Source organism: Prinia subflava, chromosome 11 (assembly GCF_021018805.1).
Source record: "Prinia subflava isolate CZ2003 ecotype Zambia chromosome 11, Cam_Psub_1.2, whole genome shotgun sequence".
Lineage (NCBI taxonomy): Eukaryota > Metazoa > Chordata > Aves > Passeriformes > Cisticolidae > Prinia > Prinia subflava.
In genome coordinates, this window is record NC_086257.1 from 16068551 (window position 1) to 16094866 (window position 26316).

The following is a 26316-nucleotide window of genomic DNA, read 5'->3' on the forward strand; positions in this document are numbered from 1 at the left end:
CAGACCACAAGGATTTCTTTCCCAGCACCCCACCAGGCAGCCAACACAGGGACCCCTTCCAGCAGGCTTTGCCCTGCTCCCCAGCTCCTTGCCCAGGTGCTGAGGGATCTCTCTCAGTCTCAATGGGTCCAACAAGCCCACAAAAGCCAGGCAGCATCCTAAAGAGCAAAGGGGCCACCCTGGACTGCCAGGGGCACCCCAAATGGGAGCATCCTGACAAGCTGCCTGGGTACAGCCTCCAGCCCAGCCTCCCCCAGGCCCTGTGAACTGGCAGGCAGCTGGGTGATCCCACGGTGTCTCTCCCCACCCTGTCCAGCTGCTGGCTCCTTCCCAGCCAGCTGAGAATCCAGGCAGCCTGAGAGAAGTCCCCAGGTTAGGAATCCTACAACCCCACACACCCCCTCCCAGCCCTCCCTGTGCTGGGGCAGTGAGGGCTGCCAGGGAGAAGCAGGGATCAGCCAAAAACAACCCCTGACATGCAACAAGGCTATTTTGCTAATTATTTCAGTTTTCAATCTCCAGGCGAGGTGGCTTGCTTAGGCTAATAATTGCTTCAGTTGGATTTTATCAGGCTAATTAATCAGTTAATAAATGACTTTGCTGCAGGGGGACAGATGTTGCAGCCGTCTCCTTAGTTGGGGACTGGAAAAAACAGGGAAGGAGCACAGCCCACGGGATTTCCACAGCCCCACAGCGCTGCCCCTGCAGCTGTGGGGTGTTATGGGGCAGAGAGCTCCAAAGCAGAGACCACGGGTCTGCCGGGGTGCCGGGCCATCCTTGGGAATGTCTGCAGCAGCCCCTGGTGGGAGGGCACAGCACTGAGCCCGTCTCTCCACGAAAAGCTCTTGGGACTCAGTTTTCCTCACTGGTACCTCCAATAGATGGCAAAGCTGAAAACTGGGAAAGGCAACTTGGAAAATAAAGAAGTCATCACTTCACCACAGAAAACATGGAATTTCTTTTTACTGCCCAGCATGGGTGTTCTCCTCCGTCAGCAATACCACAGGTGAGCCTTGGGCACAGCAGTACTGGGGGCTTCAGGTCTCCTTCCTCTAATTCCTCTGTCCCTAGGGTGGCTTTGACGGCTGAGCCAGCTCAGTCCCAGATGTAAAAGCTCAGTCCTGTGGGGTTTCCTCCTCCCAGCCCCCAGCAGAGAATTCCACACAGGAATCAGGTCTGGAGCAGGGTGGTGGGAGGGCTCAGGCTCTTCACACAGGCTGTGGGAAGGGGCAGGAGGGGCATGGGGTCCTCTGGGGGTACAGAGTGAAGGACAGGAAGCCCCAGGTTCAAGAGGAGCTGTGTGGGATTCCCCAGGGGCCTGCACCACCACAGGTGAGGAGCTGGGAGCAGTTGCTTGGCAATCCAGGAGGCAGCAGGCTGGGCAAGGGGCAGTGGTCAAGTCCTCCTCTTCCCTCGCCAGGCCAGTGCCAGGCCAGCACACGGGAATGCTGTCTGCAGGTCCTCTTGGAGCTGGGGGGAAAGAACAGCCATCAAACTCTGCCACAGGGGCTTTCCTACCCCCGTCCCACACAGAAAGGGCCAGATCCTGGACTATAGCAGCCAAAGGAGGGTCTCCCCTTCATCTGAAAGGGCTCTGGATGACATTCAATGCAAGATGCAGCCATTCCCCTCCCTGACTGAGTGAACCACAGCGGGCAGGTGCAGAGTGGGCTCTCCTCCTGCACACCTCACCTTGGACAACAGCAGCTCCTGCACCGTGGTGTTCCCCAGGTCCAGAGGGGTGGTTAGCCGCAGCGACAGAAAGAGGTGAGATGCACCTAGGGAGTAAAACCAGGACTCTGGTTATTGCCCTTGAACCCTGGGCTGTGCCAGAGGACCTGGGGGTCTCTCCTCAGGTTTGCTGGCACAGAAGGTCCCCCCAGGTTAATTGTGTCATGGACACACTACACTGTCACAGGAGGCCTCTCACTGTACAGCAAACCACAAAGCATCAGCACCTGCACACTGAGAGCACAACAGGAGGAGAGGGGCCCCAGGACCCCCTGCACTGGCCCCAAGCACTGATGCTGGGGGTGGTGATGCCCACGGGGCACTGCACTTACTGGTGTTGGACGAGGCAGAGGGGCAGACTGTAGGCATGCTGAGGGTAGTAACCTCTGAGATCTGGGCTGAGCTGGTGACAGGGGAAGAGGACTCAGTGCCTGGGCAAAGCAAAGTTAGGTTAGTGCTGTCTGCAGAGGTACAGGATGCTCCTGCAACTGGGGGCAGGCCTAAGCAAAGCCACCCAAGTACATGGGATTCCTCTGGGGATTTCTCACCCAGGCCTCATCCCTGCCTTCCAGGTGCCCCCCGGCCAAACCCACCCATGGCTGCACCAGGGGGTCCCAGATCCTGTCAGGGTACCTGGAGTCGAGTCCATAGTTGAGGGGAAGATGTCAGGGGTGGTGCTGTCTGGGTAGGGGGTGCTCATGGGGTCTGATGAGCTGATAACAGGGCTGGCTGTGGTGTCTGCCAGGGCTTCCAAGGTCTCTGCTGAATCTTCTGTAGTCGTGGTGGGAGAAGGCTCAGTGGGAGGAGAGGTGTTGCCAGTCTCTGCAGATGTGCTGGACTCCTCTGAGGTGGAGGCTTCTGTTTCAGGGCTGGAGGAAAGGAGGGTGGCTGTGGTGGTGGAATCAGTGGTAGGCAGCAGTGTTGAACTCTCCACAGGTGTTGAGGAGGTAGGGAGAGCTGGGGACACAGTTGCTGTCACACCCATGGCAGTGGTCTCTGCAAAGAGTTGGGACAATGAGATGCAGGGGTGTTGGTGGTGAAAGGCTGAGTCCATGGCTGTGCTGGGGATGGTGCAGCATCACTTCCACAGCGAGCTCCCCAAGGAGCTCAGAGCTGCACATCAGCCACAGATCACTGCAGTGGGAGCTCACTATCCTGCATGGATCAAACACACGGATCTCTTCAATGGGTATCAACCATGCAGACCACATAAATGCCCAGCCTGACAAAGCAGGAACAAGCCATGGCCATCGCTGGTTTCGGGGCAGAAACTCCTTTGGCGCCAGTCCTAAGACCCACTCCACCATCTTCACCCATCCCTGGAGGAAGTCAGACAAACCCGTCTGGCAGGAAGAGCTGAGCAGGAACTGGTGACCGTGAGACGGTCTGGAAATGCAGCAGCAGCAGTTTAAACAAACCCTCTGTGCTGCAGATAGTCAGGAACTGATAGCGGGGGGTGTAAATAATGGCAACGGGGGAATGCTTTGTGGAACTAGCCCCACAAAGGAACAAATCCCAGCCTGCAGCTCAGGATGAGCCGTTAGAGACGTGCTGTGACCCACAAGAGCTCTGGGGGAGGGGGTGGGACACAGGAGGGCTGTCCTCTCTTCCACTACGGACTATACCGGAGCAGTGTGCTGTCCCCAGAAAAGCCCAGGGATCTGTAACCCTCTCCAAAGGATAGGTAGGACAGCCTGGCTGCCTGGACCTTTGTCAAGAGGTGTCTGTGAGGTGGTGGCTTTGGGATACCCAAGTGGATTCCCCACTGATCCCAGCACAAACCCAGTGAGTCTGGGGCTCTGCTCGCATGAGGATGGGAAACCAAACCACAAGCTGCCATCTGCTATCAGCCAACCCAGCCAGAAACTTCCACAGCCCCTGGCAGCCATGCTCTCCCTGCACACAGCAGCTGGTTACATAAAAATACAGAGAAGGGCAAAGGCCTGACCCCAGCCCTTGACAGGTGAGTGTCTGCACAGAAGGGCCTCGTCCTCACAAAAAGATAAGCAGCAAGCCCACCTCTGCTTCCCATTTAAGAAGCAGGGAACAGTCCCACAGCATTCCACCCCCCTGCACCTCACAGGTGCCACCCCTCCACCCTGAGGAATGATGCTCCCCGCTCACCACCCACCCTGTGGGGAGCACCACATCCCACTCAGCCCTTACCCAGAGCCAGGTGCAGCACAGCGAGGCAGGTGAGGCTCAGCAGCAGCAGCAGCAGCAGCAGGGACCAGGACAGGGGCAGGGACAACCCTCCTCTCTGCCCAGCCATGTCCAGGTGAGCAGGAGCTGACAAACCCCTGCAGGCACCACTCTGAGGGCTCCCCACAGCTCCAGCACTGGGGTTTCCAGGTCTCCTTCACCCAGCACAGGAGGAGCATCCAGGTGGGTCCTTTTACCCTCCAGGTGCTGGCAATGAGGCAGTGGGTTCCACCTGACAGGGACACTCCCAGAGACTGGTGCAATGCCCAGCAAACATCAACTGCACAGCTGGACCCAAAACAGCCCCAAAAAGCGGGCAGGGCAGGCCACCAAGGCCACCACTACCACAGACCTGGCTCCCGTGGCTGTCCTCTGCCTGCTGTGGGGAGGGTGACAGCGGAAAAAAGCCCAGGGATGAGCCAGGCTGCCTGGAACCCCGCTCTTCACCACAGGGGTGATGTTTGGTGGTGGCTCCCAGCACCAACGCCCTCAGGAGACAACAGGCAGCTGTGTCTGAGCTGGCCAAGAGAACAGGCGGCGCTCAGGAAGGGCGTGCTCCAGGCTGAGGGTTTGTCCCCTGGGCTGTCTGTACAGGCATCACTTCCCCGTGTCACAGCCTATCACGGCCCAAGTGTACTGCTGACAGCTGGGGCTGCTTCCTCCTTCTCAGGGTCAGGGACAAGAGCACTCGCAGCGCCTGCAGGCACAGGGCCAGGTATTGGTGTTCTGGAGGCAGGCGGGCACGCTGAGGACTGTCAGGACACAGCCACCCCGCTGCTGACCAGCTGCTTGGGGACACTGCCAGGGCACGGGCACTCAGAGGCCATCACCAGGGTACCAGCACTCTGAGGAGGTGCTCTCACACCACAGGCATCAGGCCAGGGTGCAGGTATTCTCTGAGGATACAGTAGCTCTGCTGGGGTACAGGGACACCAGGAAGGGCCAGGGGTACTGGGGCAGGGCACAGTCTCCCTGTCCCAGTTGACGTGCAGGGAGTGGGCTGTCACCAGGGTATATCTGCAGTGCTAGGATTAAGGCTCCTGCAACAGCCACCACGATACAGCCACACTTTCAGGACACAGGTGCCCAGTAAGCAGCAGTGCCAGGGGGCAGCTGCCTGGGGGGACTGCTGGGGTACGGTCACACTCCTTGGGGTAGAGGGTACATAGATTCTCCAGGGGGGTGTACAGGTACAGTACAGGCTCGGTGCTGGGGCACAGCCACACGGCAGCACTGTCACACCACAGCACAGGTCCCCAGCCTGGGACCCACCCACTGGCCTGCAGAGCCTGGGGACCAGGTGGCCCCTGGGGGAAGAAGCCAAGTGCCTGTCTGAGCAAGATGGGAGATCCCGTGGGGATTTACCACCCTGATCCTGCCCTCCAGCTGCCCTGTAGCTGTACTCACCTGCAGTGTCACTGGGGCTCTCTGGTTCTGGTGGGATGGAGGTACCAAGGGTGGTCCTAGGCATGGTCCCAGCTGGCTGGCTAGGGACAGGGGTGCTCCCAGGGACCTCTGTGGTGGTAACAAGGGAGGCCATGGTGTCTGATGGGGTCATCAAGGGCCCATCTGAAGTGTCTGTCACTTCAGGGGTGGTGGAAGAAGAGGTAGTGCTGGTCCCTGAGGATGTAGTGCCAAGCAGTGTGGTCATGGCTGGCCTTTGGTGGGTGCTGGTGCCAAATGTGGTGCCCACGCTGCTGGAGGAGAGAAGAGTAGAGGCAGGAGGAGACAGTGTGCTCATTTCAACTCCAAATGAGCTGGCAGCCAGGGCCGTGCTGCTCCCCACAGACGTGGAAGTGGTAGTCTTGTCACAGCTGGGTGTCACGGCCATGGAGGTTGGAGTTGGCACGCTGGTGGTGCTGAGCCCCAGCCCTGCTGAGGTGCTGCTGGTGGGTTCCATTCCTGCTGAGGTGCTGCTGGTGGTGGGTCCTAGCTGTGCTGGGGTGGTGCTGCTGGTTGGCTCCAGCCCTGCCAGGGTGCTGGTGGTGGCTCCCAGCTGTGCTGGGGTACTACTGGTGGTCAGTCCCAGCCCTGTTGACGTGCTGCTGGTGGGTTCCATCCCTGCTGAGGTGCTGCTGGTGGTGGGTCCCAGCCCTGCTGGGGTGGTGCTGGTGGCTCCCAGCTGTGCTGGGGTACTGCTGGTGGTAGGTTCCAGCCCTGCTGGGGTGGTGCTGGTGGTGGGTCCCAGCTGTGCTGGAGTGGTGCTGGTGGTTGGCTCCAGCCCTGCTGGGGTGGTGCTGGTGGGTTCCATCCCTGCTGGAGTGGTGCTGGTGGTGGGTCCTAGCTGTGCTGGAGTGGTGCTGGTGGTGGGTCCCAGCTGTGCTGGAGTGGTGCTGGTGGTGGGTCCCAGCTGTTCTGGGGTGGTGCTGGTGGTGGGTCCCAGCTGTGCTGGGGTGGTGCTGGTGGTGGGTTCCAGCTGTGCTGGAGTGGTGCTGGTGGTGGGTCCTAGCTGTGCTGGGGTGGTGCTGCTGGTTGGCTCCAGCCCTGCCAGGGTGCTGGTGGTGGCTCCCAGCTGTGCTGGGGTACTACTGGTGGTCAGTCCCAGCCCTGTTGACGTGCTGCTGGTGGGTTCCATCCCTGCTGAGGTGCTGCTGGTGGTGGGTCCCAGCCCTGCTGGGGTGGTGCTGGTGGTGGGTCCTAGCTGTGCTGGGGTGGTGCTGGTGGTGGGTCCCAGCTGTGCTGGAGTGGTGCTGGTGGTAGGTTCCAGCTGTGCTGGAGTGGTGCTGGTGGTGGGTCCTAGCTGTGCTGGGGTGGTGCTGGTGGTGGGTCCCAGCTGTGCTGGAGTGGTGCTGGTGGTGGGTCCTAGCTGTGCTGGGGTGTTGCTGGTGGTGGGTCCCAGCTGTGCTGGAGCGGTGCTGGTGGTGGGTCCTAGCTGTGCTGGGGTGCTGCTGGTGGTGGGTCCCAGCTGTGCTGGGGTGGTGCTGGTGGTGGGTCCTAGCTGTGCTGGGGTGCTGCTGGTGGTAGGTTCCAGCTGTGCTGGGGTGGTGCTGGTGGTGGCTCCCAGCACTGCCAGGATGGTGCTGGTGGTGGGTCCCAGCTGTGCTGGAGTGGTGCTGGTGGTTGGCTCCAGCCCTGCTGGGGTGGTGCTGGTGGCTTCCATCCCTGCTGGAGTGGTGCTGGTGGTGGGTCTCAGTTGTGCTGGAGTGGTGCTGGTGGTGGGTCCCAGCTGTGCCGGAGTGGTGCTGGTGGTGGGTCCCAGCCCTGCTGGGGTGGTGCTGGTGGTGGGTCCTAGCTGTGCTGGGGTGGTGCTGGTGGTGGGTCCTAGCTGTGCTGGGGTGGTGCTGGTGGTGGGTCCCAGCTGTGCTGGGGTGGTGCTGGTGGTGGGTCCCAGCTGTGCTGGAGTGGTGCTGGTGGTAGGTTCCAGCTGTGCTGGGGTGGTGCTGGTGGTGGCTCCCAGCACTGCCAGGATGGTGCTGGTGGTGGGTCCCAGCTGTGCTGGAGTGGTGCTGGTGGTGGGTCCCAGCTGTGCCGGGGTGGTGCTGGTGGTGGCTCCCAGCCCTGCCAGGGTGGTGCTGGTGGTGGTTCCCAGCCCTGCTGGAGTACTGCTGGTGGTCGGCTCCAGCCCTGCCAGGGTGCTGCTGGTGGTGGTGGGTCCCAGCTGTGCCGGGGTGGTGCTGGTGGTGGGTCCTAGCTGTGCTGGATTGGTGCTGGTGGTAGGTTCCAGCTGTGCTGGGGTGGTGCTGGTGGTGGGTCCCAGCTGTGCTGGAGTGGTGCTGGTGGTGGGTCCCAGCTGTGCTGGAGTGGTGCTGGTGGTTGGTTCCAGCCCTGCTGGGGTGGTGCTGGTGGGTTCCATCCCTGCTGGAGTGGTGCTGGTGGTGGGTCCCAGCTGTGCTGGAGTGGTGCTGGTGGTGGGTCCCAGCTGTGCTGGAGAGGTGCTGGTGGTGGGTCCCAGCTGTGCTGAGGTACTGCTGGTGGTCAGTCCCAGCCCTGCCGGGGTGGTGCTGGTGGTGGGTCTCAGCTGTGCTGGAGTGTTGCTCCTGGTGGCTTCCAGCCCTGCCAGGGTACTGCTGCTGGTGGTGGCTCTCAGCCCAGGTGGCACAGGAGTGCTATGAGTTGTGTTGCCCCTTGCCTCTGGTGTGGTGATGTTGGAGGCTGCTGGGCTGCTCCGCTGAGCTGCAGAAGCCCTGGATGTGAAGGCATCTGCTGGCATCTCTGGGGTGGAGGTTGCATGACGAGAGGAAGGGAAGGTGGTTGCAGTGCTTGAGCTGGTGTTGGGCAGCAGTGCCGTGGTCTCTGTGGGTGTCAAGGAGGTTGGGAAAGTGAGGGATGCAGGGTTTGTCATATCTGACAGTGGTCCAGGCAAAGAGGTGGGAGACAGCACACAGGGAAAGGCTGGGACCATGGCTATGTTGTGCATGGTGCAATATTACCACCACCATGAACTGCCCAAGTCTTGCATCAGCCTTGGATCATCAGGAGTGGGGATTCCCTGTCCTGCATGGATCGAGCACATGGATTCCCTAATAGCAACATGACAATCAACCATGCAGACCACATAAATGCCCAGCCTGACAAAGCAGGAACAAGCCATGGCCATCACTGGTTTCAGGGCAGAAACTCCTTTGGCGCCAGTCCTAAGACCCACTCCACCATCTTCACCCATCCCTGGAGGAAGTCAGACAAACCCGTCTGGCAGGAAGAGCTGAGCAGGAACTGGTGACCATGAGACGGTCTGGAAATGCAGCAGCAGCAGTTTAAACAAACCCTCTGTGCTGCAGATAGTCAGGAACTGATAGCGGGGGGTGTAAATAATGGCAACGGGGGAATGCTTTGTGGAAGCAGCCCCACAAAGGAGCAAATGTCAGCCTGCAGCTCAGGGCAAGTCCATGAGTGACCCGTTGCAACCCACAAAAGCTCTGGGAGGGGTTTGAGGAGTACAGCAGGAGGGGACCTACAGCTGTAGTTCAAGGCTCTCAGGAGGTATAAGCTGCAGATTTATTCCCAGAGCTCCACTCAAGACTGCTCTTACTTTGCATCTAGGGCAAATGTCAGGATGGCATTTGAAGTTTTCCAGGCCGAGTACATCCCAGTGAGGTTGCCATCTGGGCAGGGCCATTTGGTGCTACTGGGCAGGTTGTAGCAAAGGCAATGAGCCCAGCACGGACCAAGGCTCAACAAGGGGGTCCAGCTGGGCCTAAGGTCTTCTCTCCCCAGACAGAGACCCACATCAGAGGCAAAAGAAACAGAGATTGTTGCTTGTGTTCTACAAAACACTGCCCTGCTTGCTCACTAGGACAGGGCCAAGATGTTGGAGAGCAAACACCTGAAGTGTTTCACTGCTGTGAGTGAAGTCACCCCAGGGCCACCCACCACCCTGGGGAACGAGGCTTCTCACTCACTCCCCACCCCATGGGTAACTCCACATCCCGGTCAGCCCTTACCCAGTGGGAGATCCAGCACAGCAAGGCTCAGCAGCAGCAGGGGCAGCCCTCCCGTGCCCCGAGTCATGTCCAAAACCAGCACCCCAACGCCTTGCAAGGTGGTGGAAATGAGGACACAGGGTGTGGGGAAGGTGTCAGCAGGGAACTACGCTGCCGAGTGATGGCTGAAGGTAGCTGGAGCTGCTTCCTTGTTCCCGGACGCAGGGAGGGGAGGCAACAGCGGGCACTGACACCCCTCCCGGGGCAGGTGCAGCGCCCTGGGCGCGCCGGGGACATCGGACATGGCTGCAGCACCTGCGCCCGCGTGCGGGGGCGGTGCCGGTGGCGGAGCCGCGCCCCTCGGGACACGGCCACGCCCGTGGGCACGCCCAGCGCACACGCCCACGGCTTGTGTAACACAGGGACCGCGTGGCTGCCAGGTACGGATCGGGATCGGGACCGGGATCGAGATCGGGTCCGCCACCGGGATCGAGATCGGGATCGAGATCGGGATCGAGATCGGGATCGAGATCGGGATCGGGACCCCAGGTATCGCGACCAGGAGCGGATCCGGCCGGGGACCGTAACACCGTTATTCCGCGGTTCCCGAGGAGCAGGATGCGCAGGGATCCAGCATCCCGCGGGCTCTGCGGGCGGAGCGGGATTGGCAGGGAAGCGCGGGAGCTGAGCACGGCCTATTTCCTCCGGCAGCGGCCGCGCTGCTGCGGGCGGTGCTGAGGATGCGGCGCGGACAGGGGAAGAGAAAGGCCGAGGTCACGGAGGTGCCGCCCCTGTCTCGGAGGAGGACGGAGGAGGAGGAGGCGATACAGCAGGCCCGTCGGAGGGCGGCCCCGTCCGTTCGAGAGTTCAAGTACAACAAAAAGCGGGTTCGCCTTGTCTCGCAGGGCCCGGACCTGAAGGATGATGCTCGGTGCATCCTTTACTGGATGTGCCGGGATCAGCGAGTGCAAGGTGCGAACCGGCTGGGGGAAGGGGCTCCCATGGGTGCTAAAATAGTTCCCTCCTTCGGTAACTTTGGTGCTGGCCCCACTCTCTGCAGGGGGATCTGTGAAACCCCATCCTGTCAGCGAAGCACCATCCTGACACTGCCCTGTGTACTTTCCCCCCAGATAACTGGGCTTTCCTCTACGCCCAGCGCCTGGCCCTCAAACAGGAGCTGCCTCTGCATGTCTGCTTCTGCTTGGTGCCCAAATTTCTGGAGGCCACCATCCGCCACTACCGGTTCATGCTGAGGGGCCTGCAGGAGGTGGCAGAGGTACAGCCAGGGGATGCCCGCGCTGGGTGGGACAGGGCTCCTGGGGAGGGGGGGAGGCAGATCCATCCCTTCAGCACATGGTGGTTGGGTGGGGTTTGCAGAGCCACGAACTGTCCCAGAGCCATTTCCCTGTCACTGCAGGAGTGTGCACAGCTGAACATCTCCTTCCACTTGCTGCTGGGCTATGCCAAGGATGTGCTGCCCACGTTTGTGGTGGAGCACGGCGTGGGTGGGCTGGTGACAGACTTCAGTCCCCTCCGCCTCCCCCGGCAGTGGGTAGAGGACGTCAAGGAACGGTTGCCAGAGGATGTGCCATTTGCACAGGTGGGTGCCAGCACTCTGGGAATGGAAAACTGATGATAGGTGGGACAAACTTGTCTCCTGTGTCTTGTGCACTGGATTGACTTGAGCAGAGAGCATGCCTGTCATGCTGTCAGGATTGTTTGCTTCTCACACCCTTCTCCACGGCTTTGCTTCCCAGGTTGATGCCCACAACATCGTGCCCTGCTGGGTTGCCTCCCCCAAGCAGGAGTACAGCGCTAGGACCATCCGGGGCAAGATCCACGCCCAGCTCCCCGAGTTCCTCACCGAGTTTCCCCCTGTTGTTCCTCACCCACATCCGCCCTCCTGCCCAGCAGAGGTACCAGCTGGAGACACTCCAAACCCATTCGAGGGCAGGTCTCAGAGTGTTTCACAGTTCCTATGTGATCCTGGGAGGGGTTGGCAAGGAATGAGGACAGTGACCTGCCTGAGGTCACACACAGATGGTGTGGAGATGAGGATGCCCTGGGGAAAGGGAGGTTCCCACCTCATTCATTCAGGTCCCACATTTCTGCCATGCAGAGGGCTAGTTAAGAGGAGGCTGGCATAGACTGGGGATTTGGCTGGTTGGGGACAACACTCAGGGCAACCCTCGCTGGAAAGGTTCTGCAGATGCACTCACTGCTTGATTGCCACCCAGCCCATCGCTTGGGAGGCCTGTTATTCCAGCCTGCAGGTGGACCACACCGTGAAGGAGGTGGAGTGGGCAACCCCTGGCACAGCTGCAGGGATGGCTGTGCTGAAGTCCTTCATTGCAGAACGGCTGAAATCCTTCAGCACCTACAGGAATGATCCCAACAAGGCGGCTCTCAGCAACCTGTCCCCGTGGCTTCACTTCGGTGAGTATCCCAGGCATCCCACTCTGCAGCAGGACTGAGCATTGTGGCTTAGACCAACAGCCTGACTTGCTCCTTCCCCATGTCCCCAGGCCAGGTTTCCACGCAGAGAGTTATCCTGGAGGTGCAGAAGCACCGGCGCAATTACAAGGACTCAGTGGATGCATTTGTGGAGGAGGCTGTGGTGCGGCGGGAGCTGGCTGAAAACTTCTGCTACTACAATGAGAACTATGACAGTGTGCAGGGTAACATCCTGGGCCACGTGGGCCATGCTGGGCACCCAGCTGGGCACTCCAACTTGGCAATCCCATTTCTGCTAGGAGAAGGGCTATGGGGGCACTGATGTGCCATTATTTGGTCTCTTCTGGAGGTAGGACAGAAGCTGGCGAGTGCTCTCTTGAAGACTGGTGCCTGCGGGGCATAGTTCCCTCAGTAGCCCATCTCTCAGGACTCTGCAGTACAGGTTGCTCAGTGTTGCTCCTCATCTCTTGCTCACAGGTGCCAGTGACTGGGCACAAACCACCCTGAAGCTCCACGCCAAAGACAAGAGGCCTTATCTGTACAGTCTGCAGGAGCTGGAGCAGGGCACTACACATGACCCACTCTGGAATGCTGCCCAGGTACTGCCCAGCATCTTCCCCACAAAACCCTGAGCTCTTTTCCGAGGCGCAGAGCCAGGGACTGACCCCTATGGCTGTCTCTATCCCCACAGCTGCAAATGGTCCGGGAGGGCAAGATGCACGGCTTCCTGCGGATGTACTGGGCCAAGAAGATCCTGGAGTGGACGCGCTCCCCTGAGGAGGCCCTGCAGTTTGCCATCTACCTCAACGACCGCTACGAGCTGGACGGGAGGGACCCCAATGGATACGTAGGCAAGCTGCAGGATGGGGGCACGGGGTGGGAGGGCTTAGCAAGGCTGCAGTGGGGGCTCTCTGCAGGCAACTCCAGCCCATCCTGCTCAGCACCTACATCCCACTAGTTCTCTGGGTGCCCCCGAGCAAGGGGGAGAGCTGAGGTTTCTGTCCCTGTGCCTGGCAGGCTGCCTGTGGTCCATCTGTGGCATTCACGACCAGGGCTGGGCGGAGCGGCCCATCTTCGGCAAGATTCGCTACATGAACTACGCCGGCTGCAAGCGCAAGTTCGATGTCGACCAGTTCGAGCGTCGCTACGCCCCCACACACTCCCAGTGACCCTCTGTGCTGGGGCAGATGTGCCTTTGCCAAGTTGCCAGCTTGCAGGGATCACCCTGGGATGTTGAAGGGCTCCCTGTAGCAGCAGCAGACTCCAGGGTTTTGCAGGTCTCTGCCATCACCCACTGCTCGAGTTGCCACACTGGGGCAGCTGCTGGAGCCCTTCTGCTGCCACAGGTTTGCTGGCAGCTGTGAGAGCCCATCCTCAGCGTGCCTATGCCTGCCAGAAACCTTTTCTTACAACCACTGTCCTCAGGAGTAGCCCAGGTCACCGTTGCTGCTGGTAACCACAGCTGAGATTTGGGCTGAGCAGGGTGTTTCTAGGGGAAAGCCCCCAGGAGGAGGCTCTTTGTGGAGCCAGTGCTGGGCTGTCAGACACATCTTTCAACAGTTTTTTTAAAGTTTACAGTTTCTATCTCCTGTGTTGATGGTGTTTATGGGGAGATGCACAACACTGCTGTGAAGGGAGAACCGGGTGGTGTGGAATGGGGATGGACAGGGCATGGACAGGGCATGGACAGGGCAGCCAAGGCCAGGTCCCTGGGCCCCTCTGCCAGCAGCAAAGGCAGGCTCTGGAAGGGGACAGGCATTACAGAGCCCCTCACTCAGTGGTTTGTACCTCCTGCCCTGGAGGTTTGTGGGCGGTTTGCAGGGGGAGGCCACAAACCAGATGAATTAGTGAAGGGGTAGTGACAGTTTTCCTGTCCCAGTGACTGCATCACCAGCTGCATGAGCTGTCCCTTCCCTTGCTCCTTGCCATCAGCAGCACGCCCTGCCTGCCCCATCACCTCCAGGTGCAACACATACCATTACCCCACCTGAAACAATGTCACAACACAACCCCACTCCTTATTAACTTAGTTTATTAAGGACGGCATTTTAATTGCTGTGCAATAATAATCCCGTTGTGAGGGCTCCAGTTGACGGCCAGGGCAGCCCCCAGCTGTCCCTCCCAAAGAGCTCCCTGTCTTGGCCAGTTCCAGTGTTAGTTGTAGCAGTCAGTGCTGAGCACAATCTTGGAGACCTCTGCCAGGTTTGTGAGTCCTGCTGCTCCCACACAGAGTCCATGGCAGAGGGTGGAAACCATAACTCAGCCAGAATTCCTTCCCTCTTTTCAAAAAGTACTCAGTGCTTCTAGAAAGGGATCCGGGCAGCCTCTCAGCTGCTGTCCCATGACATTAAAGTGCTTCAAACAAAATAGGGTGGGTAGAGGTGTGCTGCTGAGGCAACTCCAGGGAAGGGGGTCCCAGGTCTGAGCAGCAGCAGGAGGGCTTGGCTTGGGCTTGGGGACAGGCAAGACCAAGGCAGACCAGCATCTGTCAGCCCCAGGGCTGGCAGAGTCAGAGTCAGCAGAAGAGCAGCTGCTCTGCTGGCGAAAACAAGCAGAAGCAAAAGACACAAGGCAGCACAAACGCCAGGGGAGCAAGTGGAGAAGTGAACCCTGCTTCCAGGACTTGGTCAGGATGCTGCAAGGAGGGGAGGGATGCTGCTGTGCATCAGCAGCAAGGCTTGCAGCCACCCTCCATACCCAGTCCTGCAGCCACCTCTCCTGGTCCCAGCTTCTTCCCCTCTCCCCAACCCTGCCATCCCCACAGGGAAAGCCCATGAGGGGTCACATCCCAGCCTCAATCAGGGCATATGCTGAAAGAGCCACTGCCCCTTGAGGCCTCCTGCCAGTGCATTGCTCTCTGGTCCCTCAACACCCTCCTTGCACATCCACAGGCCACGCCATCCTTCCTAACACCCCACATCCCACCTGTGCTGAGGTGGTGCTGGACATGCCATGGCAAAAGCATCCCCCATGATGCAGAGCCACCTCCTCAACTGAGCACGGAGCTCACCTTGTCCCACTGGACACCTGATGTGACACTGACAGCTGTCACTTGTGGCAGGTGGCTCTGCACAACTGAGGAACCAGTACTTGGCAGCACCCCAGTGCCAAACCCCTCCCCTCCGGGTATCCCCACTGCAAGCAGGCTGCCTGACCATCCCACCACAGCACAGCTGGGAAGCTTCAAGGCTTTGCTTGCCTCAGGGACCCTTCCTCCCACAAGGGAAGCAGGAGATCCTGCTGGGAGAGGGGACCAGCTCCGTCCAGGGGTGAGGAACCAGGAACAGGACAGCCTTGGAGATTTTATACTGGTGAGCCCCAAGCAGATCCCATGCCCCCTAAGAAGGCATTTCAAGCAGCACCTCCTTGAGGAGGAACACACAATTAAAAATACAAACAAGCACATTAAAAAAATAAAACCACGTCCAGCAGATTAAAAAAACTCCACAACCTAAAACAAGAAACCGAGACAGAAGATTGGGGATGCAGCTGGAGGGATGAGCCTTCACCTGCATCCCAACAGGTCTCAGGCAGAGAGGCAGCTCCACACAAGGCAGGTCCTGGTGCCATCAGAGTGAGGTCCCATGTCATCCCTAAAGGAAGACATTTCTCCCTGGTAGGATAGATTGGCAGCATGAGGAGGAAGTAGGGTCAGAAGCCTCACCATATCACATGGAGGCAGATTTCCATGGAGCCATGGGGATCTGCCTGCCAAAAGTCCATCAGCACATCCACTTGTGCAGCTGCTCCAGGGGCAATGTTCTTCTGCAGTACAGGGCAATCTGGTATTTTCACTGCTGCCACCTCCTCTGCTCTGATTCTAGAGTCAGAGCAACTGCTCTCCAGCAGTGTTCCACAGCACATTTGAGAAAGGGAGCTATTAAATATACAACCAACCCCAAACCCCACCCTCCCTCCACGCACACAACCCCCAGCAGCAGAATGGAGGATCAGAGGACTGAGACCTGACTCTCTCCTCCAAGGAGCAGACGTGACCAGAGCTTCCTCGTATACAGCTGATGAGCAGCAAGTGCTGACCCTTCAGGGGACCCTGCTTGGCTCAGAGCAGGGCACAGGGATGGACAGCACAACCCTGCCAGGTCCAGCATGAACAACTTCCCCGAAAATGTCCCTGTTGTACCTGCAGGACAGGCAGGAGCAGCTGCCTCTCCACAAGCAAAGGCATCAGGGAGTGGTACCTGGAGCAGATCCACATGGTGGTATATCCTCCTTTCCCAGCCCAGCACTACTGCATGAGGGAAAAGAGATCCCTTCAAGACAGTGCTCCAGGCCTCCCAACAGTCCTCCTCATCCCCAGTCCGTGTGGCTCAGTCTCTGGTGATGAAGGCCATGCACATAAATAAACCCATGATCTGCTCCTTGGCTGCAACATGCTCATGTGGCTGCCACTGCCTCTGGCTGCTCCAGCTCCTCTTCATAGTCTGAGATGTAGGACTCCATGCTCTGCTTGTCCATCAGCTCTCTCCGCGCTTGAAGACGCTCGCACCGGGGACAGTGGCTGGATTTGAAGCAGGATTTGTGGTAGCAGGCTTTGCACTCTGTGAGGGAGAGCATGGCTGAGTGCTGGTACAGGCTGGCAGATTGCCTGACACTTCACACCCCAGGTCCCTGCACTAGCTCATGAAGCTTTGGAAGCACAGGAGGGAGGATTTCTGCGCTGCACAAGGTCCCTCCCCAAGGTTTCCTGATACTCCAAGGAAACAGTGACTTTACCCCAAGTCTTCTCTGGCACTGCACCTGCCAAACCAAGGCTTGCCTGTATTCAGGAGCCATTTTATGCCAGTTCAGAGGCTGGTCCCAAGATGTAGGGCCAAGCTCTAGTCAGCCATTAATACTGGGCATTATCAAGGATGTCTCCTGAAGGCGCTGAGGCATTTCTCAGCAGGCAGGAAGGGCACAGAGATAAAGCCTTCAGACTCTGCTCTGCAAGGTCAGCTCCACCCATCCCAGCAGGGGCAGGGGAGCTGTGTGCAGGCTGCAGCCTGTCCTGTACCTGCAGCAGGAGGGAAGCCAGGGCTCCCAAACACCCGCTCGCTGCAGTGACAGCCTGACTGCACACAGCTGCCAGGGCAGGCAGCACACAGCGTGGTCAGGAGGGGACCTACAGCTTTACCATGTCAGCAAACACTGTAACAATTATGATTTGCTGCTGCTGTAACACGTTGCAGACACAGGCCATGCACAGGGGCACTCTGGTCTGGCTGGCTAGGGCTCTGTACTTCTTGGTAGCACAAATGCCACTCACACTGGAAGCACACCTTGGTGGCCCCAGAGTCTGCCCCCTCCCTGTTTTTCCCTAGTATCTCACCTTCACATGTTTTGCACTTGTTGAGCTCAAAGGGGAAGATTATGTCATCCTCATTCTGGCAGAACTCGCAGATGAAGCCTTTGGCTTGGCACAGCTGGAAGGAGAAAAGATGAGGAAAAAGCAGCTAAATGCTCATCTCCCTGGCAAGTAGGGCAGAAGGTAGAGTACAGCAGGACAGCAGGCCACAGTGCCCTGCTCTAACCATATGAGACAGCCCTTCTCCAGCATGGAGCATAGGAAGGCTGAATCAACCTGTGTCAGGGGCAGAGGAGAGCCAAAATGGGGGAGCAAATATCCCATTTGTGCTGGGTAGGAGCTCTGTGAAGCAGGCAGGAACAGTTAGCACTGAATTAGTTAATTTGGTGGCTGCCCTCCACAACAAAGCGTCCCCATCAGTTAACTTTGTAGCAAAGCCTGTTCCTGAGGCTGCTCCCAAGGGTCCAGAGCCCTGCATGAGGCATGAGAGAAGGCCTTACCATGCACTTGTCAATGTGCAGGCTGCCTGCCTTCAGGAGCTCTGTCAGGCGAGGGATCAGGTCCCCTTTCTTAATGGCACTGAAGTCACTCAGCGAGTAGAGGTGCAAATCCTCTGTCAGGTGGCCAGGCACTGTGTCAAAGAAGTCCAGGAGGCTGCAAGGACAGAGAAACCAGAGCTCAGAGCAAAGTGACTCTACTAAGACCCCTGCCTTCACTCCTTATGTTTTCTCTGCCCCTCCAGCCCCCTCTCTCCCCAGAGCCCAATGCACAAGCTGCACAGATTCCCTGTGCAAACTGCCAGGGGACAGAAGCAGGGCAGCAAAACATCTCAGGACTCACTCTTTAGCTAGCCGGCACGTCTTGAACATGTTCTTCATGTGGAAGAGCTGGATTCGCAGCAGCTGCAAAGGAAGGGGGGACAAAGAATCAGTAAACAGAGCATGGCCAAACGGGTTTGCCCCTTCCCTGTGCTGCTGAAATAACTGCTGCTCCTCAGCTGCTGCTCTCCTGTTTCCAAAGTGTTTATACCACACAGGGCAAGGTGAGCACAACCACTGTCATGTGTTCCAGGAGATAAACTGAAGCCCAGCTGGATACCAACCAGAAATTCCTTCTGACATTCCTATGCCACTGAAGAAATCAGGAGAGGTGAATGGAAAGACACAGTGATGAGGTTTTAAGCCTCCAAAAACCAAAATATCTGCTGCTCCCCAGCTTCCCTGAAATGCAGTTTACAGTTGGCAGCCATCCACCTCACCCAAACTCCACTCAGGAAGGCATGGAAAGGGTCTTACCCGCACTTGGTTGAGAGCCTTCACTTTCTGGTACAGGGCAGGATTGATAGCTTGCACGTTGAAGAGTGGGTCACTCCAGATCTTACTCAGCAGGTCTTTGGAGAAGTTGCTCACGTAGTACTTGCTGAAGTCCCACTTGCGCAGGATGTGGCTGGGGATGACGGTCTGGGCGTTCTCATGGCAGCACTGGCAGAAATACTTGCCCAGGTACTCGCAGTACCGCATCCGCTTGATGTAATCTGGCCACACCCAGGCAGACAGGCAGGGTCAGCCCAGGCACGGCCTCTGCTGCACTCCCAACACTCTCAGCTTTTCCAACAACCAAGGAACTCTGCCTTGCTGGCATCTCTGCCGGCCCGGAGTGCTCAACACTGCAGTCTGCAAGCACCCTCTGACTGCAAAGGCCTCTAGACCAATAGTCCAGTTTCATGCAGCCACATCTGCCTATATATTCAGGGAGAGCTCTGCAGCTGCAGAACCTGCTGTGAGCTTGAGGACCAACAGAAGACTTTGCCTTACAGGAGTCAACATTTGAAATGCCCTCTAAAGGACAGGCTGGCTGCTCTTTAGACAGCTCTGTGACCTTCTTGAAGAGGAGGCTCCTCTGTGGATGGTGCACACCAATGTGCAGGCAGAGCTGGCAGTGCCAGTGTAGCACTGCTCCAGGGACCTTGTGCTAACTCTACCACCACCCCCTCACTCAGCATCTTCCCACTTGTTTGCAGTTTTTTCCCCATCACTCTCCAGCTACAGGTCAGGATCCCAACACTCACCAGGATCAGTCCGGATGCCACAGCCTGCACACCGGTAATTCTGCTTGGCCACAGCCACCTTCCTCCTGCCCAGAGACAGAAGACAACATGCATGACCCAGCCCTGATGGTGCGTGGCACCAGAAGATGGGTACCAGCACAGGCCTGGGAGGTTTATGTGGACAACACATCCAAGGGAAAAAGGGAAAAAGCCCTGCTGTGTCCTGGGTCACACCAAAGGCACTAACCCCAGGCACTGGCCATCTCACAGTGGTGACCACCGTGGATTTACCAGGCTCAGAGTAAGGAAACCCCAGCAACCAGAGGACAAGCAACCCTGGTGTTGATGGAAAAGGGATGGAAGGGGCAGGTCCCCTGAGAGCCCCAGCCACGGGTCCTTACGCTGGGGCTGAGTGGACATTGAAGATGATCTGCGGTCGTGGCGGGGCCCACTCCAGGTTTCCGCGCACCCGAATCCTCAGCTTGTAGATGTCCGCGTGCTCTCCATCGTCGGGAGAGATCGGCAGAGAGTCGGGGATGGGCAGGAGCTGCGAGAGGCAGGCAAGAGGGTCACATCCCTATCTTGTACTGCAAAGGCAGTGCATCTGGCTGGATGCCAGAAACCTGCAACTGCAGCCCTCTGGAAAACTGCCAAGTCACCCTTCCAGCTGAACTGGGGGCTGTCCCCACAGATCTGGAGGCTGCAGTGGTACAACACAGCTTGGCTGCATCCATCTCCAAAGCCCAAACAAATCTCCTCTTCAAGCTCCACAAAGGGAGCACTGGGACAAGCAAAGCCCCCTCAGCAGTGCCCTGGAGCAAGGGGTTAAAGGAAGATCAAATGCAATCAGTGACAGGAACTCACAGCCTTACCTTCTGTGGGGCATCATGCTCAGGGACCAGCCACTCCAATTCAGAGGCAGCTGGGAGCTGCATGCCCTCAAACTGCTTCAGCAAGCCCATGGCCACTGCCTCTGCCGAGTTGGAATTGAGGAAGGAGTGGGATCTAGACAGGAAAGGAATTGTTAGTACTGCATCTCACCGCTGTGCCCTCCTTGCAGCCCCATGCCAGTCCCAGCTCAAGTCAGAGATCCTCCCTCTAACTCTGATATCTTAATTCTGCACTGCTACACAGGCTTCAAGTTAATACATGTGATTCATTTCTGTCTTTGCAGCTGTCCTCAAGCAAAGCTGGCTAATGGCACCACAGCAACTGTTCAGAAGAGCGAGCAAAGCTTTTCACTTGGCAAAACCTGTGCCTGTTTGCAGGGGAAGCTGCAAAGTGACAGCCAGTGCCTGTGTAAGTCAGAAACAACTGCTCCCCCAGTATCAACCTACCCAAGCAGCTGCCAACCATGGACAGATTTTTGTATTTCACCACACAAAGCACCACAGGGGGAGGGAGGGGTATCTACTCCAGTGCAAAACAGAAACTGATGCACATGGAAGAGCAGGGTTGGGTAGGAAAGAGAATGTGGTACCAAGATGTGTCACCATGAGGTTGAAGACATACATGGAGTCCGAGGAGAGAAAGGACTTCCTGCTGGAGTCTGGGTTCCTCTTGATGTCTGCATCTGAATCACAGACAAGGTTGAACAGATGGGACAGGGCAGGGGGATACACTCATTTCATACCAAAGCTTCAAGGTAAAACTCATCAAGCTGTTCAAAAGCACGTGAACTACAGCATCAACTTCTACCAGTGGCACTGAGCAGCAGGGAGGGGTGCAGTCTGATCAGTTGGCTACAAGGGAAGATCAGTCAGAACTACAAGGGAAGGGCATGGTGGGATGCTGTGAACAGCCAGCCTGAAGTTTGGGAGAGGCAAGAGGCTGCTGGTACAGGTCACACACCAAGTCCTAGCAGTAACATGGTCTGAAAAAGAACACACACAGGAGCCTGGAGAGCAGGACTGCAGGGTTAGCAAGAAGGTTTAGTAGCTCTCTACATACAGTGTAGATGTTGGAACAGATTAGCAATGGGATGCAGAGCCCTTCTCTCTACTTGACTGTGACCTGTAAGATCAGACATTGGCCATGCCACAGCTTGACAGTGACTGCACAGCAGGGCTGGCAGCCTGTGCCCAGCACTGCCCAGACACATCAGCATCTCTGCAGAGAAAGGGCCAGCAGCCATGAGGCCAGCCCCCTGCAGAGGTCACAGACTCATCTCCTGAGGAGGGAGGGGTCCAAGATAAGGTGCAGGACACTGCAGTCCTGCTCCCTACACCCCTCCATCACTCCCAAAGCACCCTGGGCTGCCCTGCACTGGTATCAGGCAGTACCCAGTGGTACCTTCACCACTCATCCTTTCACTCCAGCAGGTTAAATCCTAACAGGAAATCCATCTCAACAGTAGAAGACCCCTATGTCACGACACTTCCAGTCGTACAACACAGGCAGAAGAAGGCAGAAACCTGCTTCATGGCAGATAAGGCTCCCAGAAAAGGGAAGAAGGCATGCAAGGGGAAAATACTACAGGTCAGGACAGAAGAGTGGTCAAGGCCACAACCTTCATCCCAGTAGGTCTGCTGTTTGGTACCTCTGGAGAGCTCTAGGTATGGTCTGCAGTGACCACACCACCCCCAAACAAAAGCCTGTAGCTTCCCCTGCCCCAGTGCCTGGCATGGGGGGGCACAGCTCAGGGTTCCTGCTCCTGTACCCCAAGCAGGTTGACTAACTCAAATCTGCAGAGAGCCCACATGATCCCAGCCAACTGCACACTGAGGCCAAGGGAATCACAGCCTGTGATGCAAGGGAATAACAGGCTGAGCAAAGAGTGTCCCCTGCCCCAAGCTTTTCTACAGAAAACAGGACAGCCTTAGCAACAAAGGGAGCAAGTCCTGCAAATTTACAGATTCACACTACTGGAATTCAGCTTGGCCACTTGACCTTCATTGTTTGACATCCATTGCTAAAACAGGCACAGGAAAGCATCCTAATGTTAAGGAATCCACATATCTACGTCATGCAAACTGAATTCTAGCTCCAGAAAACAGGAAATTCAGGCAAACAGCCTCACGATCTTGTAGGGCACCAGCCAGACACACCTGCCATGCTCTGGTGCCTTCTGCTCTGCACAGGAAGGTCCTGCAGGGTCCTAGTCTACGATGAACACGAGCAAACAGGGGCACACACAACACACAGTGGGCCAGGTGCTGTGAGGAGGCACAGCCAGCACACTTGGGCATTGATATGGTCTCAGAGGTGGCAGAAGGAGCCAGATCTGACCCTAGGCTTCCACGGGAGCTAACACTGGGATCCTGACACCGCTCGCTTCCCAACACTAACTGCAAACACACCCCAAATCCTCATTAGCTACCCAAAACATCTCTGCTATGCTATCAAGTGGGATAGTCCCCAGGACGTTTGTGAACAGCCCCCAAATCTAAGGACATCACCCCACATGCCATGTGCCAGCTTCAGCCAGGATCACAGCCTGGTCTGTGAACACAACAGGGCTGACAGGAAAGATCTCTGCACCAGCAAACCCAGCAGGAGCAATGTGCTGGTGCTGAACACCTGACAGGAGAGATCAGCAGCAGCCCAGCAGGCTGTTCCCTTGCTAAAGCAAACAGGGAGCACATGAAGGTTATTTAAACACAGCCAGCAGACCAGAAGGATTACCTAGTACTACTGTAAACAATAAAAACACTAAGCTGCATGTGATCCCAGTGATTAGGACCTCCAGCATGAACAAACTGCCTGTGCCCTGTCTGATCTCACTACTTCTCCCTCCAGAACTTCTTTCTAGAAGGATTCCACTCCAAGCCAAGTCTGAGCAGAACAGGAAGGCTATGGTTCAGATCAAAGCTATGGCACACCAGCTCTGTCAAGTCAAGCAGGATAATGCTCTCCAAGGCACTTGGGATGGAGACCTGGTCACACATTGAAGAGGACTGCTCTCATTCAGCCCAGGCTCAGCCTTCAACACCTACAGAGCTTCACTGTCCCATGAAGCCCTACCCCAGGCAAGGCAGGTCTTCACCACAGCAGGCACTTTTGATATATCCAAAATACTGCACGGCAAAGTGTCCTGGGGGATGGAGCCCACAGCAGAACTCCTCTGTGTCCGCTCTACTCAGTCCTGCCACATCCTCCTGCCACAGCTTTTCTTGCTGACATCTGGATGACACTGGAACTAATTCCCAGTTCTGAAGCCAGGCAGATTTCCAAGAAGTGTGCCCGTGCACACACACACACACCTTGCACACACACGCACGTGCCCAGGGAGCACTGCAGGGTACCTGAGAACAAGGAAGCCATTGACACTGAGAGGCCGTTCTTGGACATTTGAATCAGGTTAGATCCATCGTTACCATCTGTATGACATGGTGATGACAAAACAGTTGACTTCAGTGCTTCAGCCAGGCCAGAGAGAAAGGGCATAAAACACAAGCAGCACTCACACGAGGAGAGCCCAGAATTCACACACTCCTCCACAGGCTACAAAACTGAGCCAAAACCTCACCCTCATGGACTGCAAGGAGAGGTTGCTGTCAATAGTCAGGAGACAAGAAGTTTAAAGCCGAAGACTGGATAACTCCATCTTCTTCTTAAAGTAAGAGAGATGGAGGTACTGCCGAGAAGTAAGTCATTCACTTCAGAGCATGAACAAGGCTCTGAAGGAAACAAATACCCATGGACTTGGGCTGGTCTCCTGTGGGTGATCAGCTCAGCCACCCAAGCTGCCAGGAGCAGAGATTACAGGTATTGCAGGTCGGGATGTGACCAATACCCATCATCCCAGAGGTAAGTGGTCAGAGCTATGGCTCCTTCTGCCTGGGGAGGAGAAGAGAGGATGGCAGCTCTCCCACTTCTCTAACTGTGACAGCAGCTACATGTACCAGGCAATGAAATGGAAACCATCTACCAGCCAGAGGCACAGAATGTGACTGAATTACAAAAGATTTTGAAGGAAAGTCATGCCACCACATGAGGAAAACTGATTGCTCTGCTTATACTCAGAATTCAGCCATTTGTTTGGGAAAAGCCATCCTGAAGGCCAGAGGGACAGGGTCTTCTTCAGCAGGACTGACCCCAACACAACCACACCAGGAAGTCTATATTTCTATGAAAGAAGCCAACACAGAGTCCCTCCTACCTCGGATCTCATACTCTTCCACATCCTCCGCAGAGCCAGAGTCAGAGAGCCGCATGGAGCCGTGGGAGCTGAACTGGGACCCACTGTCTGTTGCCAGGAGACCTGGGAGAAAGGATCACAGCCAGGTCATCAGTGGAAGTGCTCCAAAGGGTCAGCTATGGGAGATGGGGATAGCCAGCTACAGCCAGGGAAAGGAGGGACGGAGCTCAAGCATGGAAAACACTGTGGGTTCAAGATGAAAGGACATTCCATAACTCAGTGCCAGCACTGTTATCACTGGATGGTATCTGTCACATTATGGTCTTCAACAGCAGCAGTTTCACAAATCTTGGCACCACCTTGGTGGCAGTTAAACTGTTTCCAAGGAACGGGCAGGATGGCAGGCAGCTACAGGATAGGCAAGGGACAGAAAACCCACATCCCACTAGCTGATGAGCCCAAAACACATCACGCACTGTCTGAGCCCATCTGCTGGCAGGTAGGGAACAGGTGCCTGGTGCGGATCTGCTGGCGCCGAATGCGGATCTTTTGTTTAAGCTCCTGGATCTCCTTGTCACTGTCTTCCTCCTCCTCCTCCAGCTGCCGGCTCATCATGTTGCATTTCATCAGCTCAATGGCAGCGATCAGGGACTCCGAGATGCTGAAGTGGGCGTTCTCCTGCAAGAGCAAAAGCATTCAAGGTTATGCCTTGGACAAACTAGGAAGACTCGGTAAAATTTTGTTCCCATCTATGCCAAGAAAGAGCTTATTACTCAGGGATGGTGCTAGAAAAGTGTTAATCTCTGTCAAAACATGACTCTTCCATGAGGACCTAGAAAACAAAGCCTTCTTGGGCATCAGAATACTCACAAAAAACAACACTCTGGGGGGTCAGCACACAGCCCTGAGGGGCCCTAACATGTTGCAAAGCTGCCATGCATATGAGAGATGGACAGATCCCAGCTACCAGACACTACTGAGGAGCTCAGGTTTGGAGTTCTATGCACAGCTCTACAACAGGCCATACCATGGCATTATCCTTCCTATGGCAGGAAGTATGATACTGAACCTGCAGTAAGATACATTCCCTAATGCACACAGGCTGCTGCTGCTTCTCCAGGTCTCCACAGCTTCTCCAGGTCTCCCTCACCTTCTCCAGGTCTGCACAGCTGCCAAAGTCCTGCTCAGAGAGGTAGCTGATGAGGGACTGCCCTTCTGAAGGTCTCCTGAACATCCCTTCTCCTGAGCTCAGGTACTGTCCAGAGTCTGGAAAAGCAAGAGACACAGGTATGAGGGAAGGATCTGCCATCTCCACGCCACCAAGCCCTGCCAGCACCCAGACAGCATCCCACAAGCAGGTACCAGCACTTGAGGCCACTGCAGCCCATGGAGGAACCTCACCAGCACTTAGTGTCCCCACTGAGGCTGGCTGAACTCACCATACTCCATGTAGAGGGAGCTGGGTGTGCTCAGTTCACTGCTCTGTGTGGAAGCAGAGGCCGGCCCTCTCCCTCCACTTGGATCACCATGGGACTCTGGAAGGGAAGATGACATCAAGCACATCTCAGTACCTCAGAGGCGCCCTACCACTGCACAGGGTGAAATGAAAGGGGCTCGGCATCACACAACCAGGCACAAATGGATGGAAATAAAGAGAGACATCTTCCTGCTCCATGCCACAGCTGAGGGCAAGCCCAGGAGGAGACAAAACTAGAAAGGCATTTCAGGCAGGAGAAGGGGAATGAAGGAGGGAAGATCATGAAAGACATGGAACAGTCACATCCTGAGCCTTCCTCTGTTTACCCCAGAGTAGACTTGGGGGACACAACAGGCTCCAGCAAGTACGTCCTGCCAGCCCTTTCATCCTGAGGGAGCATTCTGAGGGCAGAGTTATCCCCCAGAACAGAGAACAGCAGACAGGGAATCATGAGCAGCCAAAGGATCTGTGTGGGTTCCAGCCCTGCAAAGCAGCCTGGAGAGCAGTGTAAGGAGGCATCTGAAGGATATGTTCCTGCTCCACTCTAAGCCAGGACTCCCCACACACAGCGCTGGAGCCTGGGTGCAGTGCTCAAGGTGACCTACACGGGCTGTGCTGCAATTCCCTGCCAGACTGAGCCAGTGGAGACTGCCAGGAGCT

The 26316-nt window shown here is 56.8% G+C and overlaps 3 protein-coding genes across 8 annotated transcripts in view; 1 reads left to right on the top strand and 2 right to left on the bottom strand.

The window, feature by feature from the left end:
- Positions 1-492: 492 nt before the first annotated feature.
- Positions 493-9450, bottom strand: LOC134555988 (mucin-2-like). Of its 2 annotated transcripts, XM_063408124.1 has the most exons (6): positions 9315-9450; positions 5341-8166; positions 2365-2727; positions 2064-2162; positions 1693-1778; positions 495-1470 (listed from the first exon to the last, which is right to left on the bottom strand). In XM_063408124.1, exons 1-6 carry the CDS (start codon positions 9379-9381, stop codon positions 1396-1398), a joined length of 3516 nt encoding a protein of 1171 aa, XP_063264194.1. In that variant the 5' UTR covers positions 9382-9450; the 3' UTR covers positions 495-1395. The 2 variants fall into 2 exon arrangements, with proteins under 2 accessions (XP_063264195.1, XP_063264194.1); XM_063408125.1 differs by lacking the exon at positions 2064-2162 and having other exon boundaries at positions 493-1470.
- LOC134555989 (deoxyribodipyrimidine photo-lyase-like) lies at positions 9448-13329 on the top strand. Its single transcript, XM_063408127.1, has 10 exons — positions 9448-9842; positions 10005-10265; positions 10424-10569; positions 10711-10893; positions 11051-11209; positions 11531-11729; positions 11819-11971; positions 12225-12346; positions 12439-12598; positions 12765-13329. Exons 1-10 carry the CDS (start codon positions 9596-9598, stop codon positions 12914-12916), a joined length of 1782 nt encoding a protein of 593 aa, XP_063264197.1. The 5' UTR covers positions 9448-9595; the 3' UTR covers positions 12917-13329.
- A 1707-nt stretch (positions 13330-15036) lies between these two features.
- The window catches only part of RUBCN (rubicon autophagy regulator), a 29045-nt gene continuing 17765 nt past the window's right edge, over positions 15037-26316 (bottom strand). For 4 of the 5 annotated variants that reach the window (XM_063407808.1, XM_063407804.1, XM_063407806.1 and 1 more), the window contains exons 9-22: positions 25619-25714; positions 25330-25445; positions 24656-24857; positions 24201-24302; positions 23344-23418; positions 20612-20672; positions 19972-20104; positions 19501-19646; positions 19121-19185; positions 18348-18586; positions 17893-17954; positions 17553-17706; positions 17077-17170; positions 15037-16306 (exon numbers count right to left, since the gene is read on the bottom strand). In XM_063407808.1, the coding sequence (XP_063263878.1) occupies positions 16143-16306; positions 17077-17170; positions 17553-17706; positions 17893-17954; positions 18348-18586; positions 19121-19185; positions 19501-19646; positions 19972-20104; positions 20612-20672; positions 23344-23418; positions 24201-24302; positions 24656-24857; positions 25330-25445; positions 25619-25714 (1709 nt within the window). In that variant the 3' untranslated portion in view covers positions 15037-16142. The remainder of the gene's footprint in view (positions 16307-17076; positions 17171-17552; positions 17707-17892; positions 17955-18347; positions 18587-19120; positions 19186-19500; positions 19647-19971; positions 20105-20611; positions 20673-23343; positions 23419-24200; positions 24303-24655; positions 24858-25329; positions 25446-25618; positions 25715-26316) is intronic. The other variant, XM_063407805.1, reaches the window with a different exon arrangement.

Bases quoted from the DNA above. Each gene is read 5' to 3' on its own strand.
- LOC134555988 (XM_063408124.1), bottom strand. From the start codon at position 9,381: ATGACTCGGGGCACGGGAGGGCTGCCCCTGCTGCTGCTGAGCCTTGCT. The intron at 2,728-5,340 runs GTGAGTACAGCT...AACTCTTTGCAG, and splicing joins GAGCCCCAGTGACACTGCAG to AGACCACTGCCATGGGTGTG. The intron at 1,779-2,063 runs GTAAGTGCAGTG...TTTACTCCCTAG, and splicing joins CTCTGCCTCGTCCAACACCA to GTGCATCTCACCTCTTTCTG.
- LOC134555989 (XM_063408127.1), top strand. From the start codon at position 9,596: ATGGCTGCAGCACCTGCGCCCGCGTGCGGGGGCGGTGCCGGTGGCGGA. The intron at 10,570-10,710 runs GTACAGCCAGGG...CTGTCACTGCAG, and splicing joins GCCTGCAGGAGGTGGCAGAG to GAGTGTGCACAGCTGAACAT. The intron at 11,972-12,224 runs GTAACATCCTGG...TCTTGCTCACAG, and splicing joins GAACTATGACAGTGTGCAGG to GTGCCAGTGACTGGGCACAA.